Source organism: Ranitomeya variabilis, chromosome 5 (assembly GCF_051348905.1).
Source record: "Ranitomeya variabilis isolate aRanVar5 chromosome 5, aRanVar5.hap1, whole genome shotgun sequence".
Classification (NCBI taxonomy): domain Eukaryota; kingdom Metazoa; phylum Chordata; class Amphibia; order Anura; family Dendrobatidae; genus Ranitomeya; species Ranitomeya variabilis.
The window spans coordinates 496,474,495-496,495,572 of NC_135236.1; the positions used below are offsets into that span (position 1 = coordinate 496,474,495).

Below are 21,078 nucleotides of genomic sequence, written 5' to 3' on the forward strand. Positions count from 1 at the left end.
ACCTTTACATGGCCAGCTTGTTCCTCTATTACTTAGAAACCAGCGTTTGAATTGATATGCAAATGAGGCTGAAGAGCTAATTGTAGATCTAAAGCCTCTGTCACTCCAGCTCTGTTCTCTGCCCAGAGCTGCCTCCTCCTGATTGACGGACCACTACTTTCCCTAAAGTCACATTGTATAGAGGCTGTTCTTAGTTCTTCAGCCTCATTTACCTATCAATTCAAACAATGATTTCTCTGTAACAGAGTAATGGACTGGCCATGTAAAGGTATTGCTGGTCTTGTTAAAAGAGCCATATGCACATACAGTATAGTTTATTGTATGAAATCCTGCTGACAGATTCCCTTAAAATTCACTGTGGTAAAAAAAAAATTAAAGCAGTGTGATTTCCAAGCATAATTCATGTTGAGTAGTAATTTAAAAGCTGCAGATGTAATAGAAGATTGGTGATATTTTTTATGCAGGAATATCGCCTGTCAAAGCTTATTGAATCTGAAGATTCCTACACAGTGTTTGCACCTCACAATGATGCTATCAACAGTTTTATCCGGAATAAAAGCCCAGCCACTGTGGTAAGTAAACTGAATAATTTGGCACTTTCTCCAGGTATATATTTTTCTGCCATAAACTAAACAGACTCCCAATACAAGCAGCACATAGTTACAACATGTAAGATTCAACACCATGGGCCAGTTTGTACATATGTGTTCAGTTGTCCATTTGCCACACATATTGTAACATCATTTATAATAAAGTACTTTCTAATACTTTTCAGGATGAAGACACAATAAAATATCATATCATACTAGGTCAGCAGCTCATGAAGAATGATCTGCTTGAGGGCATGCATCGGAGAACCATGCTGGGAATCTCATTTCAAGTTGGATTTTTTATGCATAATGGCCAGGTACAGACAGAGAATAGTATCTTCAAAGACTTTATACAAAAGGTCAAAGTTTAAGGGTATGTGCACACGTTGCAGATTTTGCTGCAGATCCACAGCGTTTCTGCCGCTGCGGGTCCGCAGCAGTTTCCCATGAGTTTACAGTTCAATGTAAACCTATGGGAAACCGAAAACGCTGTGCACATGCTGCGGGAAAAACCGCGCGGGAACGCAGCGGTTTACAATCCGCAGCATGTCACTTCTTTGTGCGGAATCGCGGCGATTCTGCACACATAGGAATGCATTGATCCAGCTATGCCCACCATGCGGAAAGTAAGCGGATCATGTGCGGATGGTACCCGGGGTGGAGGAGAGGAGACTCTCCTCCAGGCCCTGGGAACCATATTTGTGTAAAAAAAAAAGAATTAAAATAAAAAATAATGATATACTCACCTCTCAGCGCTGCACGCGGCCGTCCGGTCGCAGGGTTGCTATGCGAGCAGGACCTGCGATGACGTCGCGGTCACATGACCATTACGTCACAAAGGTCCTTCTCGTGTAGCATCTTTGGAACTGGACCGCAGCGTGCAGCGCCGAGAAGATCGGGACGTCGGACGGTGAGTATAACCATTTTTTTATTATTTTTAACATTACTATTGATGCTGCATATGCAGCATCAATAGTAAAACAAGTGCAGGAGTAAACCCGCAGCGGAAACAGCAAGACAAACCGCGATAAATCTGCAGGGATAACCGCAGCGGTTTTGCCCTGCAGATTTATCAAATCCGCTGCGGGAGAACCCGCAGAGGACCCTTCCTACGTGTGCACATAGCCTTACAGGTACAGGCATGAGCTATAGCACATTCTTATCTGGAGGTGTATTTACACAAGAGAAACTTTCAATGAAAATACTTCATTAATTTAAATTCCCTGGTGAAAAAAAGAATTGGCATATTGTGACAATAAATAAAATAAATTCCTAATTTGATTCTGATTTTAAGTAAAGGTACGTCACACTAAACGATATCGCTAGCGATCCGTGACGTTGCAGCGTCCTGGCTAGCGATATCGTTTAGTTTGACACGCAGCAGCGATCAGAATCCTGCTGTGATATCGCTGGTCGTTGAACAAAGTTCAGAACTTTATTTGGTCGTCAGACCGTCGTGTATCGTCGTGTTTGACACCAAAAGCAACGATACCAGCGATGTTTTACACTGGTAACCAGGGTAAACATCGGGTTACTAAGCGCAGGGCCGCGCTTAGTAACCCGATGTTTACCCTGGTTACCAGTGTAAAATGTAAAAAAAAAACTACATAAACTACATACTCACCTTCGCGTCCCCCGGCGTCCGCTTCCCACACTGACTGAGCGCCGTAAAGTGAAAGTGAAAGTACAGCACAGCGGTGTTAGGGCCGGCGCTCAGTCAGTGCAGGAAGCGGACGCCGGGGGACGCGAATGTAAGTATGTACTGTTTTTTTTTTTTACATTTTACGCTGGTAACCAGGGTAAACATTGGGTTACTGTCATGGTTCTCAATGGCAAGAGACCGTAGTAAAGCATACAAAAGGACTAGCTCTTGGAAGATGGGAACTCGAGCTGACTGTGAGCTAAACCTACCGCACAACTAACAGTGGCCGGGTAGCGTGCCTACGTTTTATCCCTAGACGCCCAGCGCCAGCCGGAGGACTGACTGACCCTAGCAGAGGAAAATACAGACCTGGCTTACCTCTAGAGAAATTTTCCCCAAAAGGCAGACAGTAGCCCCCACATATATTGTCGGTGATTTTAGAGGAAAATGACATACGAAGTATGAAGATAGGTTTAGCAAATTGAGGTCCGCTTACTAGATAGTAGGAAGACAGAAAAGGGAACTTCACAGTCAGCTGAAAACCCTTTCAAAACACCATCCGGAAATTACTTTAAGACTCTAATATCAACTCATGACACCAGAGTGGCAATTTCAGCTCACAAGAGCTTCCAGCCTCAGAAATATTCAAAAACAGAGAACTGGAACAAAAATGCAAAACAATCTTAGGACTACAAGTCCAACTTAGCTGATAGTAGTCTAGGAGCAGGAACATGCAACAGAAAGGCTTCTGGTAACATTGTTGGCCGGCATAGAAATGACTGAGGAGCAAGGCTAAATAGAAACTCCCACATCCTGATGGAAACAGGTGAACAGAGGAGATGAAGCACACAAGTTCAGTACCACCAGTAACCACCGGGGGAGCCCAGAAACCAAATTCACAACAGGTTACTAAGCGCGGCCCTGCGCTTAGTAACCCGATGTTTACCCTGGTTACCCGGGGACCTCGGCATCGTTGGTCGCTGGAGAGCGGTCTGTGTGACAGCTCTCCAGCGATCAAACAGCGACGCTGCAGCGATCGGCATCGTTGTCGCTATCGCTGCAGCGTCGCTTAATGTGAAGGTACCTTTAGTAATAATGTTATCCATCTCATCTGTATTAATTTAGGTAATCTATGGTTCCCAAGAAACAACAGTAGCTCTATGACTGCAATGACAGAAAGTTCTGTATCTACAGTTGTGTGAAAAAGTGTTTGCCCCTTCCTGATTTCCTAATCTTTTGCATGTTTGTCACACTTAAATGTTTCAGATCACCAAACAAATTAAAATATTAGACAAAGATAACACAAGTAAGCACAAATTGCAGTTTTTACATGAAGGTTAGTGATGAGCGAGTATACTCGTTGCTCGAGTTTTCCAGAGCATGCTCGGGTGGTCTCTGAGTATTTGTAACTGCTCGGAGGTTTAGTTTTCCTTGCCTCAGCTGCATGATTTACAGCTACTAGCCAGCCTGAGTACATGTGGGGGTTTCCTGGTTGCTAGGGAATCCCCACACGTAATCAAGCTGTCTAGCACCTGCAAATCATGCAGCTGAGGCAAGGAAAACTAAATCTCTGAGCAGTCACGAATACTCAGAGACCACCCGAGCAACGAGTATACTCGCTCATCACTAATAAAGGTCTTTTATTATTAAGGTAAAATGAAATCCAAACCTACAGAGCTCTGTGTGGAAAGTGATTGCACCCTAAACCTAATAACTGGTTGGGCCACCGTTAGCAGCAACTGCAATCAAGCGTTTAAGATAACTGGCAATGAGTCTTCTACAACGCTCTGAGGAATTTTGGCCCACTCCTCTTTGCAGAATTGTTGTAATGTAATAGCGTGCAGGTACTGAGTATGTCACCACGGAACAGGCAAACCAACAGTTGAGGGGTTTAATAACAGGAATTAGGTTCTCCTCGCAGGGAGGAAGCAATGGAAAATTACTAGCAATAAAACAATGCAAAAATACGGGAGTTAAACAATAAAACAGAATTAAGCAGGATTTCTTGAGAAAAGAACACTTATCAGTTTCATGAGGACTTGCTTGAAGGGTCGTCTTCTCCAACGTAGGCGCCGAGAAACAGCGGCACTTGTCGTCCCTCTGGGGTCCGTGAGCAGAGTAGTCTCTGAGAGCCTGCTGCCTGGGGTTTCGGGAGTTAATGTGGTATGCACAGGCTCTGAGTCTTTAACCTTTATAGCACAGCCAGAAAATCAGGGCTCCGCACGGTTGTCTCTGTACCAGGAAAACAAGGGGCTCTGCACTGTTAAGTCTCTGTACCAGGAAAACAGGGGCTCTGCACTGTTAAGTCTCTGTACCAGGAGTCAGGGGCCAGGGTGTAGTAGTCTCTCAACGGGTCTCAAAGCGCCCCCCTAAAGTCACAGCAGAGTCCGCTTTAAGTACTCACTGGATGCAGTCTTTCTGGGCAGTCTCTACAAGATGCAGTCTTTCTGGGCAGTCTCTACAAGATGCAGTCTTTCTGGGCAGTCTCTTTCTCTCTCTCTTCTGGAGCGCAGCTGCACCCGGCTCTGCACGCTGCTCTGCAAGCTGCTCTCTCCCCTGCATCCGTCCTTTTCCCGCTCTCTGGCTGCTTCCCTCCTGTCCCAGTCTACAAGTCTCTCCCCTAGGGAACCTGCGGCACAGCTCAAAGGTTCCGGGCACAGAGCCGAGAAGGTAACCGCCCCCAGACTCTTCTTGTGCTTTTAACTCCTTACATTCCCCCCCTCTTTCTGCTCACCATTCTACGGGCGAGATCTTCAGGAGCTCCTGTTGGCAATCTTCTAGTCCTTGCATAATCTGCTGCCAGATGAACTCATCCTGATTGTAGCAAACAGGGGGTACACCAGCCGTTGAACGTTCAGAGCGTCTAAAACCAGCAGGGGCAGTGGTGTCAGCTGCTGTGGGAGGAGTCAAGGCTTCCTCCGGTACGTTGGTAGAATCTGGCACCAGTCCTGTTCCTGGGTTCACTGGAGGAGATTCGAAGTCTTCCTCATCTTCCACATCTACATTGATCACTGGCGCAGCCGGTGGGGGTGCTGGAGCCAATTGGACTGATTCAGGATCTCGAGACAAACATGGACGCAACATATTCCTGTGCAGCGTGCGGGTGGGAGTCCCTTCTTCCGTTTCGGGCTGGACCTCATAAACGGGACCCCCGTTGCCGAGCCGCCGCTTCACTCGGTACGGCCTTTTCTCCCATCGGTACTCCAGTTTGTTGTGTGGGCGCTTTTCCCTCACTAAGACTCGGTCTCCAGGCCACAGGGCTGTCCCCTTTTTAGGAGCTACCTGGGGATGCTCCAATTCTTGTAGCCGGTCCTGCACTAGACGTTGAATTGTCCGCAGCCGACGACGATGTTCTTGAACCCAGGAGTACACCCCCGTCCGTGGGTAGTCCTCCTCGGGTTCCAGCGCTAGCTCTGCCAGTGCCTTCCCGGGTCGGCCAAAGAACAGAGAGTAGGGGGTGAATCCGGTAGTGCTGTGTTTACGATTGTTATATGCCCACACCAATTCAGGGACGGACTCAGTCCACTTCGCCTTCTGGTCCTCCTCCAGAGTCCTCAGCATTTGAATCAGAGTGCGGTTAAATCTTTCACAAGCCCCATTCCCCTGTGGATGATAAGGGGTGGTCCGGGACTTATCTATTTTGTACAGCTGGTGCAGCTCCTCCATCACTCTTCCGAGGAAGCAGGCCCCTTGATCAGAATGGATGCGCTTGGGACACCCGTACACCTGAATGAAGTGTTTGCAGATTGCGTGAGCCGCAGACTCGGCAGTTTGGTCCCGTGTGGGCGTCACTACGGCAAATTTAGTAAAGTGGTCTATCATCACTAAACAATGCTCATAACCTTGATGTACTGGTCCAATTGTCAAGTAATCTATTGCCAGTAGGTCCATGGGGACAGAAGACCTCACCGTCTCTGTGGGAGCTCTTTGTTCTGGTGGTTTGACCAGCTCACAACTTCTGCATTGCCGACATACTTTATCCACAGTGTTCCTTAAGTGGGGGTGATAAAATAGGCGCTGTAACCACTGGAAAGTCTTTTCTGGCCCAAAGTGTGCTCCTTTCTCATGTGCTTCCTTAGCCACCTGGTCTATCATGGACGAGGGAATCACTGTCTGCCATACAAGACTGAGTTCTGTTTGCAGGAATACCTTCCGGTACAAGATACCATCCCGCAACTCGAGCCTCTCCCACTGGCGTAGCATCTTCAGTACTTCAGGTGACATGGACCTCCTCTCATGTCGATTGGGCATTTGTTCAGACACGACCCACCTTCTCAACTGAGCTAGCTCCGGATCCTCCTGTTGTACTCGGACCCACTCATCGCGGGGCTGCTCCAGCAAATTCACACAGGCCTCTTCCTGTTCAATTTCCCGCGCCGCTGCCACCGTCCTGGCAGTCTTTCCAAAACCTGGAACCTCTACATTTTCCAGTTCTTCATCCTGGCTGGGTGCTGGTTTGCGATAGTTTACTCGGGAGAGGGCATCCGCATGTACATTCTCAGCTCCTCTTTTATACGAAATTCTGTATCGGAACTTGGCCATTCGGGCTACCCAACGTTCTAGGGCGCCTAACTTGGCATTCTCGAGATGGGCCAACGGATTGTTATCGGTGCGTACATGAACTTCTGAGCCAGCCAGATATTCCGCGAACTTCTCAGTCATTGCCCACACCAGCGCCAACAACTCCAGCTTGAATGAACTGTAATTTTCTGGATTCCTTTCTGAGTCATGCAGAGACCGACTGGCGTATGCGATGACGCGCTCTTTCCCGTCCTGCATCTGCGACAGTACAGCCCCGAGGCCCTGCAGGCTCCCGTCAGTGTGCAAGATGAACGGTTGTGTGAAGTCAGCGTAGGCCAGCACGGGGGCCTCCGTCAATGCCTTCTTCAAAGCCAAGAATGCCTCTTCCTGATGCTTCCCCCACTGTATGTTCCTGTTTTTGGCGCAAGAGGGCACTCCCCTCAACAACTCCTGGAGTGGATTAGCAAGGCGGGTAAAGTCTTTTACAAAGCGTCTGAAGTATCCCGTGAGTCCCAGGAATGCACGCACATCTTTCACCGTTTTTGGAGTTGGCCACTCTTGTACCGCAGCGATCTTCTCCTGGGAAGGCCTCACCCCTTCAGCGGAGACAACATGTCCCAAGTATTCAATCTCGGTACGGAAGAGGTGACATTTCTGGGGTTTCACTTTCAAGCCATACTTCTGTAGCCGACTCAGAACTTGCTCTAATCTCTGCAGATGCTCCTCAAAGGTGGGGGCAAAGACGATGATATCATCCAAGTAGATCAAAGTGGCTTCAAAGTTCAGGTCTCCCAGACATCTCTCCATGAGTCGCTGAAATGTTCCTGGGGCGTTTGCTAGGCCGAAGGGCATCCGGTCAAACTCATACAGTCCCATCGGAAGAATGAAGGCCGTCTTGGCTCGGTCTTGCTCCAACATGGGCACCTGCCAGTAGCCGCTGGCCAAGTCTAACGTGGAGAAATATCTGGCATTCCCTAGTGCCGTCAGGGACTCCTCTATCCTGGGCAGTGGGTACGAGTCCCGCACTGTGCAAGCATTGAGCCGCCGATAGTCCACACAGAACCGCAGGGACCCGTCTTTCTTTCTCACCAAGACGATAGGGGCAGCCCACGGGCTCTGACTCTCACGTATAACTCCCTTCTTCAGCATGTGTGACAGCACTCCCTTCACCTCCTGGTACATCTGTGGAGGTATTTGGCGGTACCATTCCCGGATTGGCGCCGCATCCCCGGTGGGTATCTCGTGGGTAATGGCCGTGGTACGTCCAAAGTCATCTTCATCTTTGGCGAACGCATCCTGAAATTTCCCCAATACAGCTTCTACCTGAGGTACCTGCTGCGGAGTAAGTTCCGAGAGCTCCGCCCTCATGCGTTCCAGTATCTGGCGCCCTTCTTGCATTAACCTGGGGTCCAGAGCTGCCTCCGCCTTGACGGTCACCAGCCACGGATCTTCTGGCCTTGCTGTCAGCTGTACCGCCTCAGTGGGGACCAATTCGTCTGGAAGGCCCAGGACTTGAGCGACTTTGCTTCTAGGGGGCAAAGTTATATCTGTCTGCCCCAAATTGATGCAGCGCACAAGGACAGTTCCATCCCGCACGGTAGCCAGGGACCGTGCGACCAATATTCCTGACGGCAGCTGGTCGGCTCTGCTGCGCTCAATTTGGACTTCGACTCCCTCCAGCGGGATGCCAGCTCGTACAGGTAGGGGAATCACTGTCTGCCCAGGGGGCAACACTCGATTGACTGAGGTGGGGACGACGACTTTGCCGAGTTCCTTTCCGTCGCTGTATGCTTCCCGGACCTGGGCGGTCCGTATCAGTTGTTGGAAGACCCTTCTCTGGGGAGTTTGGTCGCTCCATTGTTGTAGGAACTGTTCCGGGGACTCGTTAAAAACGAGGCTTCCGAGGTCTTTTAACACGTTCATGCCCAGGGTCACGGTATGGTCTTTAGCTACCTCTCCATCCATCAATACCACTCCTCTCCTCCCGAGGTCTTTTCCGCAGACCTCTATGTTCATCCATACCACCCCTGCGACCGGGATGGGCAAGTGATTGGCCGCCATAAGTTTGATCACTGGACCCCATTCGGGCCGTAGCGCTTCTGTGAAGTGATGGCGGAAATATCTCTCAGGCATGGTGGTCACTTGTGAGCCGGTGTCTATCAAGCATCGCACTGCTCTTCCATTGATTTCTGCCCAGACCAGAGGGCACGTGGAAACAAGACTGTGGGGACTTTTACTCCTCCTCCTCTGTTCTTCACGCTCTGAGCGGCGCCCCTCAAGCCCAGAGCCACCTAGTTTAAAGGAGGATGCGGGGATGGTCGGCTCCGCCGGGGACACCATCGAGCAATGTGTCCGGACTCTCCACAAGTGTAGCATGTAAGAGGGCTTCTCCTCCTGGTAGTTTCACCCTCCCTTCGGGGGGCAGCTTCTCTGTCTCGCACCAGAGGGCCGGGCCCCTCTGCCAGAGTTCTTCTGGAGGCCGCCATTTCTTCACGGACCTGTCTAATCTCCATTCTCAGGTCCTCCACCCACTGGGGAATATTGCCTGCGGTGGTGGTTACCTCCCCGCTCTGCACCCTTCCTACCAGCCCCGTCACTCCCTGTTCTTGTTCTCGCACACGCGCCTCACTGCCAACCTCAGAGAAAGTCATGTCTGGCTTTACTCGCATGCGCTCTCGCAGTGCCTGTTTCATCATTGCGTCACGCAGTCCTGTCACTAGCTGATCTCTGAGCACCACATCAACTGACCCTACCCCTACACCGTCCTTTCGTCTGATAGCAGTATGAAGCTCTTGTAGGGCGTTCATGAATTGGGTCACGGTCTCCCCCTCCCGTTGTACCCGGTGAAACAGTCGCATGCGAAGTTCCCCTACGTCAGTGGGGTCCCCATGCGTTTCCTCAAGTATGCGCAGCACTTTGTCCAGGGTATCTCTCTCCCGGGGGGACCTATGCATGACAGAATCCCGCGCCTCCCCCTCCAGAGCCATCAATGCAATTTCTGCCTCCAGGGCTGGTGTCTTGGGGTGCATCCGCATCATTCCCCGGATACGCTCTGTCCAACTCCACAACATTACATTGTTCCCAGTGAACCTTGGCAAATTATTCAACATGGCTCCCAGGGAAATGCTAGACCTGGGAACTTTCCCCGCTGCTTGGTCTGCCCTATCCGCACTACCGTGTGACATCCTGCCGACTATGCCAAATGTAATAGCGTGCAGGTACTGAGTATGTCACCACGGAACAGGCAAACCAACAGTTGAGGGGTTTAATAACAGGAATTAGGTTCTCCTCGCAGGGAGGAAGCAATGGAAAATTACTAGCAATAAAACAATGCAAAAATACGGGAGTTAAACAATAAAACAGAATTAAGCAGGATTTCTTGAGAAAAGAACACTTATCAGTTTCATGAGGACTTGCTTGAAGGGTCGTCTTCTCCAACGTAGGCGCCGAGAAACAGCGGCACTTGTCGTCCCTCTGGGGTCCGTGAGCAGAGTAGTCTCTGAGAGCCTGCTGCCTGGGGTTTCGGGAGTTAATGTGGTATGCACAGGCTCTGAGTCTTTAACCTTTATAGCACAGCCAGAAAATCAGGGCTCCGCACGGTAGTCTCTGTACCAGGAAAACAGGGGCTCTGCACTGTTAAGTCTCTGTACCAGGAGTCAGGGGCCAGGATGTAGTAGTCTCTCAACGGGTCTCAAAGCGCCCCTCTCCAGTCACAGCAGAGTCCGCTTTAAGTACTCACTGGATGCAGTCTTTCTGGGCAGTCTCTACAAGATGCAGTCTTTCTGGGCAGTCTCTACAAGATGCAGTCTTTCTGGGCAGTCTCTACAAGATGCAGTCTTTCTGGGCAGTCTCTTTCTCTCTCTCTTCTGGAGCGCAGCTGCACCCGGCTCTGCACGCTGCTCTGCAAGCTGCTCTCTCCCCTGCATCCGTCCTTTTCCCGCTCTCTGGCTGCTTCCCTCCTGTCCCAGTCTACAAGTCTCTCCCCTAAGGAACCTGCGGCACAGCTCAAAGGTTCCGGGCACAGAGCCGAGAAGGTAACCGCCCCCAGACTCTTCTTGTGCTTTTAACTCCTTACATTAATTCAGCCACATTGGAGGTTTCTGAGCCTGAACCACCTTTTTAAGGACATGCCATAGCATCTCAATCGGGTTAAGGTCAGGTCTTTGACTAAACCACTCCAAAGTCCTAATTTTGCTTTTCTTAAGCCTTTCAGAGGTGAACTTGCTAGTGTGTGTTGGATCATTGTCCTGCTGCATAACCCAAATGCGCTTCAGCTTGAGGTCATGAACAGATGTCTGACATTTTCCTTCAGCATTTTATGGTAGACAGCAGAATTCATGGTTTCATTTACCACAGAAAATCTTCCAGGTCCTGAAGCAGCAAAATAGCACCAGACCATCTCACTACCACCACATTTTACTGTTGATATTCTGAAGTGCTGTGTTACTTTTACGCCAAATGTAATGGGACATACACCTTCCAAAAAATTCACCTTTTGTCTTGTCAGTCTAAAGAGTATTTTCCCCAAAATTTTGGGGATCATCAAGATGTTTTCTGGCAAAACTGAGACAAACCTTTATGTTCTTATTGTTCAGCAGTGGTTTTCATCTTAGACGTATGCTATGCAGGCCATTCTTTCCCAGTCTCTTTCTTATGCTGAAGTCATAAACATTGACCTTAAAGGGAAGGTGCCATAAAAAAAATTTTTTTACCGCAATTGAAAAAATGTAAAGAATTAATGTTTACATTTTCTTAAAAAATATTATCATTTGTTTATAATTTAGTAAAAATATAAAAAATAATTTGAAAAGTTTTGGAATTTCCACTTTTAAACACTAGGGGGAGCAGCTGCTGAAATTTGACAAAAACCTAGTGTACAAATAGCTCACATTACAGCACTGCAGTAATTATGGGCGAAGTCTGCTGACTTGTGTGATGTCTCCTCTCCTCCCCTTCTGGTGTTTGCTAAGGGATAAGAGAGGATGATATTCAGGAACCCAGTGAGCAGCCATTTTGTTGGTGACTGCAGAGTTCGGCTACTTTCACACTAGCGTCTTTTGACGGACGTCGCAATGCATCGTTTTGGAGAAAAAACGCATCTTGCAAAGTTGTCTGCAGGATGCGTTTTTTCCCTCAGACTTACTTTAGCGACGCATTGCGACGTATGGCCACACGCCGCATCCGTCATGCGACGGATGCGTCGTGTTTTGGCGGACCATCGGCACAAAACGTTACATGTAACGTTTTTTTGTGCGTCGTGTCCGCCATTTCCGACCGCGCATGCGTGGCTGGAACGCTGCCCCCTCCTCCTCGGACATTACAATGGGGCAGCGGATGCGTTGAAAAACTGCATCCGCTGCCCCGTTGTTCATTATTTTCACAACGTGCGTCGGTACATTGGGCCAACGCATGGCGACGGCCCCGTACCGACGCTAGTGTGAAAGTAGCCTTATACTGACAAGTAGACAGTCACAGAGGATGGCAGGCAGCAAGGATTCTGGGAGATATATGGTGGAGGGAGCAGGGTGACAGCAGCACAGAGTATTTCAGGAGAGCAGTGTGCTGGTCTATGGGGGCACGCTGTGTGGTGCGCGGAGCAGCCAGGGATTGTACATAGAGCACTGTCTTTTATACACATGGATGGACCGTCTCCTCAGAAATCCAGGAAACATTTTTGCGGATTCATGGCCTGTTCTGATCCAGACTTTGCATGCAGACCCCATTCCCCTCCTCAGATCCTGTCTTCTCCATCCTGTCCTGGTGATGTGTGAAAGCAGGGTGACAGGCGAAGTACGGGGTGACGCTGGGAAGGAAATGTAGCCATATAGTAACGATAAAAATGAGACCCCTCTCTTCAGCTGCCTCACCAGCCCTGACTGCACCTACTGTAACTGGAGGTCATGCTGCCCCCTCTACTACCCCAGACCCGTGTGCAGCTGCTCAGCCAGGACCACCATAGAATGGGTCCGCTTTCTGAAGATAATACTGCCATAGTGTTCTCACATAATACCGCCATGTAGATCACACATAATACCACCATATAGATCACACATAATACCGCCAGTGTTCTCACATAATACCGCCATATAGATCACACATAATGCTGCCAGTGTTCTCGCATAATACCGCCATATAGATCACACAATAACGCCACATACTTCTCACAATGCCGCCACATAGATCTCACATAATTCCACCATATAGATCACACACAATACCACCATATAATTCTCTCAATACTGATCAAGCATAATACCACCATACAGATCACATAATACCATCATATAGATCACACATAATGCCATAATACAGCATGAACCCTGCAGCTCCTGTTATCGCACGCATTGAGTTGTGTGTGCAATGGGGAAAGACATGCAGGGGGGAGAGGAGTGCATAGGAGAGGATTAGATACACGGTTCACCAGACAGTATCACACAGGAGAGGATTAGATACACGGCTCAGCAGTCAGTATCACACTGGAGGATTAGATACACAGGTCAGCACAGTATCTCACAGTATAGGATTAGATACAAGGCTCAGCAGACAGTATCACACAGTATAGGATTAGATGCACGGCTCAGCATACTATCACACAGGATAGGATTAGATACGCGGCGCAGCAGACCGTATCACACAGTATAGGAATAGATACACGGCTCAGCATAGTATCACACAGGATAGGATTAGATACATGGCTCAGCAGACAGTATCATACAGGATAGGATTAGATACATGGCTCAGCAGACAGCATCACACAGTATAGGATTAGATACACGGCTCAGCATACTATCACACAGGATAGGATTAGATACACGGCTCAGCAGACAGTATCATACAGGATAGGATTAGATACACGGCTCAGCAGACAGCATCACACAGTATAGGATTAGATACACGGCTCAGCATACTATCACACAGGATAGGATTAGATACACAGCTCAGCAGACAGTATCATACAGGATAGGATTAGATACACGGCTCAGCAGACAGCATCACACAGTATAGGATTAGATACACGGCTCAGCATACTATCACACAGGATAGGATTAGATACACGGCTCAGCAGACAGTATCATACAGGATAGGATTAGATACACGGCTCAGCAGACAGCATCACACAGTATAGGATTAGATACACGGCTCAGCATACTATCACACAGGATAGGATTAGATACACGGCTCAGCAGACAGTATCATACAGGATAGGATTAGATACACGGCTCAGCAGACAGTATCACACAGGATAGGATTAGATACACGGCTCAGCATACTATCACACAGGATAGGATTAGATACACGGCTCAGCAGACAGTATCACACAGGATAGGATTAGATACACTGCTCAGCAGACAATATCATACAGGAGAGGATTAGATACACGGCTCAGCACAGTATTGTCATATACGGTCTGATGTCCTGTGAGGAGCTGCAGTGAGAGGCAGGGTCGGAGCAGCACAGAGCCTCCCCCATTCCCCATATTATCTCTCTGCAGCTCCTGATAAGAGGACATGAGACCGCAGCACTTCATCCTCTCTAGCGATTCTTGAGATTAGAGCCAGGGCACCAGGCAGCATAGCAGAGGACAGGGAACGGCCGCTGCTGACAATGTGAAAGGAGAGACAGATGGAGCTGTCCCTCCTATAACAGCACAGCTCACAGCTCTCAAGTCACAGTGGAGCTCACAGGTACACTGTGGGCTGAAGAAAGATGGCGCCGACCTCCTGCCTCTGCTGTGAGGTGGAGACAGCCCAGGGGGCATGGCCACATTAGAGCAGGGAGCAGCACAATGAAAGATATGCGGTCGGACGCCGACTGCTGAGTCCTATGCCCAGGGCTGCCGTATTTGCAGAGTGTAAGTGTCGTGTCGTGCTGGGACTTACACTCCTGCAAAGGAAAATGGAGGCGCCCAGTGGCTGCAAAAATAATTAATAATAAAAAAGATATTAAAGTTAAAAAAAATAATTTTGTATTAAAAATAATTGTTTATATAAACAATCATTTTTAATACAAAAACAAAATTGCGGCACCTTCCCTTTAACTGAGGTAAGTGAGACCTGCAGTTCTTTGGATGTTGTTGTGGGGTCTTTTGTGACCTCTTGGAGGAGTCGTTGCTGCACTCTTCGGGTAATTTTGGTCAACCGGCCACTCCTGGTAAGGTTCACCACTGCTCCATGTTTTCGCCATTTGTGGATAATGTCTCTCACTGTGGTTTACTTGAGTCCCAAGGATTATGAAATGGCTTTATAACCTTTTCCAGACTGATAGCTCTCAATCACTTTATTCCTCACTTGTTCCAGAATTTCTTTGGATTGCGGCATGACCTCTAGCTTTTGATGATCTTTTGTTCTACTTCACTTTGTCAGGCAGGTCCTATTTAAGTGATTTCTTGATTGAGAGCAGGTGTGGAAGTAATCAGGCCTGGATGTGGCTAGGAAATTTGAACTCAGCTTCCCAAAAATGTGACAAAACCACAGTTATTTTATGTTTTAAGGAAAGGGGGGAACTGTTATGATCTGGTGGCCTAGGAGCAGCATGAGACGTACTCTAGAGAAGGTGGTACCTGTACTGACCGCAGACCCTGAACTTAACACCGCAACTAGAAGTAGCCGTGGAATGTACCTATCACTCCCTAGACATCTCGACACAGCCGGAGGACTAATTACCCCTAAAGATAGAAAAGGGAAAACTATCTTGCCTCAGAGAAAATCCCCAAAGGATAGACAGCCCCCCACAAATATTGACTGTGAGAGGAGAGGGAAAAAAACATACACAGACTGAAATCAGAATTTAGCAAAGGAGGCCACTTCTAGCTAAATAGAAAGGATAGGACAGAGTACTATGCGGTCAGTATTAAAACACTAGAAAATATCCACCACAGAAAATACAAAATCTCCACATCTAACTAAAGATATGGAGGGTATATCTGCATCTCCAGAGATACCAGCTTGGCTAAACAAATCCTTATACAGACCAAGCTGGACAAGACAAAAACATGGAAAAGAACTGAACAATAAGGCCCACAGCATGTGGACTGCAAAAATCAAGGCCAGAACTTATCTTTGTTGAAATGAACAGCAAAGCAGGAGAGACCAGGCAGGGATGTGAATCCTCCAGGAACAATGGACAACTGGCACTGACTAAAGGGTCAAGCAAGACTAAATAACCCAGTCAGAATTGCACAAAGTGGACACACCTGATGAATGCTGCGATCCAGAGACAGCAGCGCTACCACTTATAACCACCGGAGGGAGCCCAAGAGCAGAATTCACAACAGGGAACCATTTTTTCACACAGGGCCCTGTAAGATTGGATTTCCTTTTCCCCTAATAAAAAGACCTTCATTTAAAAACTGCGTTTTGTGTTTACTTGTGTTACCTTTGTCTAATATTTCAATTTGTTTGGTGATCTGAAACATTTAAGTGTGGCAAACATGCAAAACAATAGGAGGTCACGAAGGGGGGGAATACTTTTTCACACAACTGTATGTATAAGCAATACATGGTAACATTCAGTTAAAGGTAATATGTCAGCTATAAGATGTAATAGCAGTATAATGTTGAGACAGAAAGCCTTATTCCGGCAATGTATCACCAGCAGTTTTGATATAATCCCTGTTTTGTCTGATGTAGGTGTAGCAGGACCAAGACTTCTGGGCAGTATATAACCCTGTTCACACCCCTAACTGGCAGATTCCTGTATACACTGTGAATTGTTAGCAACCTGCTAAGGATTGTTTACACAGATTACCCTGACTGGTGTGTGCAACGCCCCCACAGCCGCAGGGCCGAGGGGTACCCGGTACCGGGCCTCTGAGTCTCTGCTCTGGGGTTGTCACGGTGGCTAGGCCCGGTCCGTGACCCTGCCGAGGGGCGTACAGTGATAGGTATGACGGATGATGGTGGTGGTGAGGCTGTAGTGGTGCGGTGCAGTAAATAACGAGGACACCAGGTTGCAGTCTCTTTACCTCTTTACTGAAGATCTCTGGGTCCTCAGTCCGGAATACGGTTCACCAGGCTGCGCAAGTCCGGCCGGTCCAATGGCACCTCCAGAGTTCTCTTCACAGGTGGAAATCTGTGCCTTCCCTCTAGCGCTATGTGTTGCGGTCCTTCCCTGCTGTGCTTACGGAAAGTCCCCACAACTGTTGTGTCTGTTTCTTAAGTTCCCTCACAACTCGATTAGATGATGTTCTGCTAATCCTCCGTCCCTCCCTGATGTTACGGTTAGGACGGCACCCGTTCGACGGGTAGGCTCGGAGCTCTTCCGGGACCCTAGAGTCGCCCCTCTCCACAAGTTGCCCCCCAAGACTGCATAGGTGATTTAAGTGAGACAGCCCGCCTTAGACTGACTGTCCTGCCGCTGTTTAGAGTATTGCTTGAAGCTGAATATTGTAATACTCCCTCGGCGTTCCGGCCACCGGTTTTGCGCCTCAGTAGGATGTTGCCTCGGTCTTACAGCACGACTCCTACTGGTATTCTCCTTATTGCTTGATCTCGTTTCTCACTCAGCACAATCTATCTCGCTTCTGATCCTTCCTTGGGCACCGCCGCTATCCTGAGCAGGCACGGTCCCGTTACGTTCGCTCTAGTTGCCAAGCCTCTGTCAGGATCCCACCCCTGACAGAGACCCTACTGTATCTTCCCCCACAACACCCTCTGCCACAAGGTGTTGCCTGGTTCCAACTTAGTCAGCTTTCACATCTAACTTCCTGCCTGACCCCCAGTTTACCCACTATGGTGGGGAGTGGCCTAGTGAATAGAACCCTTAGCTCCCCCCGGAGGCCCGACTGTGAAATGTATTGGTGTCTGTGATACCTGATCAGATGAACTCCTTCAGTGCCATCAGACGTACCATAGCTCCCCTTAGTGGCGGAGCCACAGTACTGCAACGACCAGGACTCTGGGGCGCTGCAATCCCCCCTGGTTAAACACAGTACTCCGGGACTGAGAAGAAAACAACAATACAAGTTAGCAAAAAGACATACAGTTTTGTTGAGTGCAATAACAATAAGTATATTTAAACAGAGCTTCCCTTTATGGGAGGTGAGGACACTTGAACGTTACAAACATGGTTAAATATCATAGCAACATGCTATAAATAACTTTTCTTACCCAACCGGGTATTCTACTAGTACAAACTTTTGAACAATAATTTAACATTGCCTTTAAGGATGTACACTCTGAATCCGCTAAAGACCTTCTTATAATCACATTATAAGGCAATTTAACTTTTACATTCTCCTTCTTTAAATCTGCAGGACCGCCTGTCCTAACGGCACCAGACCTACTGCCTCTCCTTTCTTACACGACCGCTCCTTTCAGCCCGAGCCTTCTGTCTTTTCAACTACTATACACAGTATAGAACATAACATTACTTTCAGTTTAAGAGCACCGAGCCATCTCTACATGACTCCTAGGAGGACTCAGGGTTCACCTTCTGTCCTCGTTGTCTATCAACATTATCAAACATTTTCTATATAACATTAAACCTTCTCATTATTTTTCTTACTGACATGTATGCTGGGCACTACGTCTACCCCTACGGGCCCACTGCATCCTTCTTCTAGCTTTCACTTTCTTTCAGGGAACATCATCAGCATTTCTTTACAATTAACTAGTTGGATACATATAACTTTCTCACATAAACATTATCATCACATTCTCTTTATCAAAACATTATTGCTATCTCTCAGTCTTAAAGCAATACTATTCTCTAAGTGCAACACATGAACGTCCCCTTTAAGAGGGGACCAAGTCTCTATGAGGTAGCATGTCTTCTCAAGCTACCAGTCCGTACTCAACAAAGGTTCCAGTGTGGTATCTTCACAAAGAGTCCTTTTTGAAGTAAAACCAGTAGGGAGCACCTTTAATAAGGTGCAAACTATTTACAAAAAGTTTGTATCATGCACTGTTCATGATTGCGGCAGTTCTGGAAACTTTGTGCAAAAACTCAGAAAAATAAACAAAACAATAGGGATCCCGGTTCAACAAGGAATCCCTTTAAAAGTTAACCCTGAACGGGTTTAGCAGCAAAACAGGAAACGAACAAACAGTTAAGAAACTATATACATATTTTAAAGCATTCCTGCTTACTCATCTTGTAATGTGGGGGGTGGTCTTCTTCCGGGCCTCACCCGGCCAACGGGTCGCCTTGGTGTGGCAAGGGCCAGTCCTGGCTCCAGCAGCGACAGGATCCCTCGCCGGGATGCCCTCCTAGCTTGTGGGCGAGCGCGACCCAGAGGCACGCGGTGGACCCGGTCCTCCTGCGGCTCCATGGGGACGGGTTCCGGCACCTTCCCTTCAGAAGGCTCATCCTCCGGCACTCCAGTAGCAGCTTGCAGGGCGACGCACCGCTGGACACCCCGAGCTACCCAGCCTGTTCCACCCGCTTCCCTCCTCCACCGGGTGTAGGTCACGGCATCGCCAGGCTCCAGATCGGCGTCATACCTTCCTCCACAGAGCTCGACTTCTTCCCGGTCCACGCGGACCTGCAGTGGCTCCCCGATCTCTTCGATGACTCCCTTCCCATGTCGGGAGTTGAAGGAGACCACCACACCCCAGTGGGACGGTGGGGTTTCGTCCACACGGGTTAGATCCACCTGGGCGGCAGGCTGAGGTCTGTCCCGCCACGCTGCCATGAGGCGCCGCAGATGTTCAGCCTCCGGCAGGATCCTCAGGCCCGACGCGCGCAGCTCGCACTCTGCCGTGGCCTGGATGAAGGAGGCAGGGGACACTGGAGACAGGCGGACCTCCGTAGGCTGGCCCAGCCGAGAGATTACACGGGCTTCGGCTTCCATGCGGTAAGCTATCCGCCGGGCCTCGGCTGCGGCCACACACTCCTCTGACAGCGGCCTAGGAGGTTGGCCCATCATTGGCTCTGCAAGGGTCAGCTCCCGCAGTGACGGCGTATCTTGGGCTGCATCGGGCTGTTCGGCCTCTCTCCGAGTCTGATCATTCCCATGCGGGGTCTCTGGCGTCGCCATTTTCGTTTTTCCTCCAGTGTCCTCTTCCTGCGGTCTCTTTCGTGGGCGGCCCCATCTCCATGGTCTCCATCCTCCAAACAAGATCAGGAGGCGGACCTCGGCTGTCGACGGACACGTCCTCAGGACACAAAAATATTTAGACTGGGCGGCCATTGTTTTTCGCGATCTTCAGCTTGTCTACGCCTACTCCACGCCCCTTTCCTCTTCCTGCGCTCTCCTCAGCGCTGTAATGGCAGCGGATTTTGGCGGGAACTTTTGGCGGTAAATGGCGTGGCACAGTCTTGGCAATAAAGTACAGTCCAAGCACAGTAAATCACAGTTCCAAGGCACACATGACCTGATTTTTCAGGCTTAAGTAGATCCTGTTCGTGACACCAAAATTGCAACGCCCCCACAGCCGCAGGGCCGAGGGGTACCCGGTACCGGGCCTCTGAGTCTCTGCTCTGGGGTTGTCACGGTGGCTAGGCCCGGTCCGTGACCCTGCCGAGGGGCGTACAGTGATAGGTATGACGGATGATGGTGGTGGTGAGGCTGTAGTGGTGCGGTGCAGTAAATAACGAGGACACCAGGTTGCAGTCTCTTTACCTCTTTACTGAAGATCTCTGGGTCCTCAGTCCGGAATACGGTTCACCAGGCTGCGCAAGTCCGGCCGGTCCAATGGCACCTCCAGAGTTCTCTTCACAGGTGGAAATCTGTGCCTTCCCTCTAGCGCTATGTGTTGCGGTCCTTCCCTGCTGTGCTTACGGAAAGTCCCCACAACTGTTGTGTCTGTTTCTTAAGTTCCCTCACAACTCGATTAGATGATGTTCTGCTAATCCTCCGTCCCTCCCTGATGTTACGGTTAGGACGGCACCCGTTCGACGGGTAGGCTCGGAGCTCTTCCGGGACCCTAGAGTCGCCCCTCTCCACAAGTTGCCCCCCAAGACTGCATAGGTGATTTAAGTGAGACAGCCCGCCTTAGACTGACTGTCCTGCCGCTGTTTAGAGTATTGCTTGAAGCTGAATATTGTAATACTCCCTCGGCGTTCCGGCCACCGGTTTTGCCCCTCAGTAGGATGTTGCCTCGGTCTTACAGCACGACTCCTACTGGTATTCTCCTTATTGCTTGATCTCGTTTCTCACTCAGCACAATCTATCTCGCTTCTGATCCTTCCTTGGGCACCGCCGCTATCCTGAGCAGGCACGGTCCCGTTACGTTCGCTCTAGTTGCCAAGCCTCTGTCAGGATCCCACCCCTGACAGAGACCCTACTGTATCTTCCCCCACAACACCCTCTGCCACAAGGTGTTGCCTGGTTCCAACCCAGTCAGCTTTCACATCTAACTTCCTGCCTGACCCCCAGTTTAC

At 49.2% G+C, this 21,078-nt stretch overlaps 1 protein-coding gene across 1 annotated transcript in view; it reads left to right on the plus strand.

Annotated features, from left to right (window-relative positions):
* Positions 1-21,078, plus strand: part of STAB2 (stabilin 2) — a 290,752-nt gene that overhangs the window by 146,661 nt on the left and 123,013 nt on the right. The window contains exons 33-34 of the mRNA XM_077265634.1: positions 465-572; positions 776-907. Of these exons, the coding sequence (XP_077121749.1) occupies positions 465-572; positions 776-907 (240 nt within the window). The remainder of the gene's footprint in view (positions 1-464; positions 573-775; positions 908-21,078) is intronic.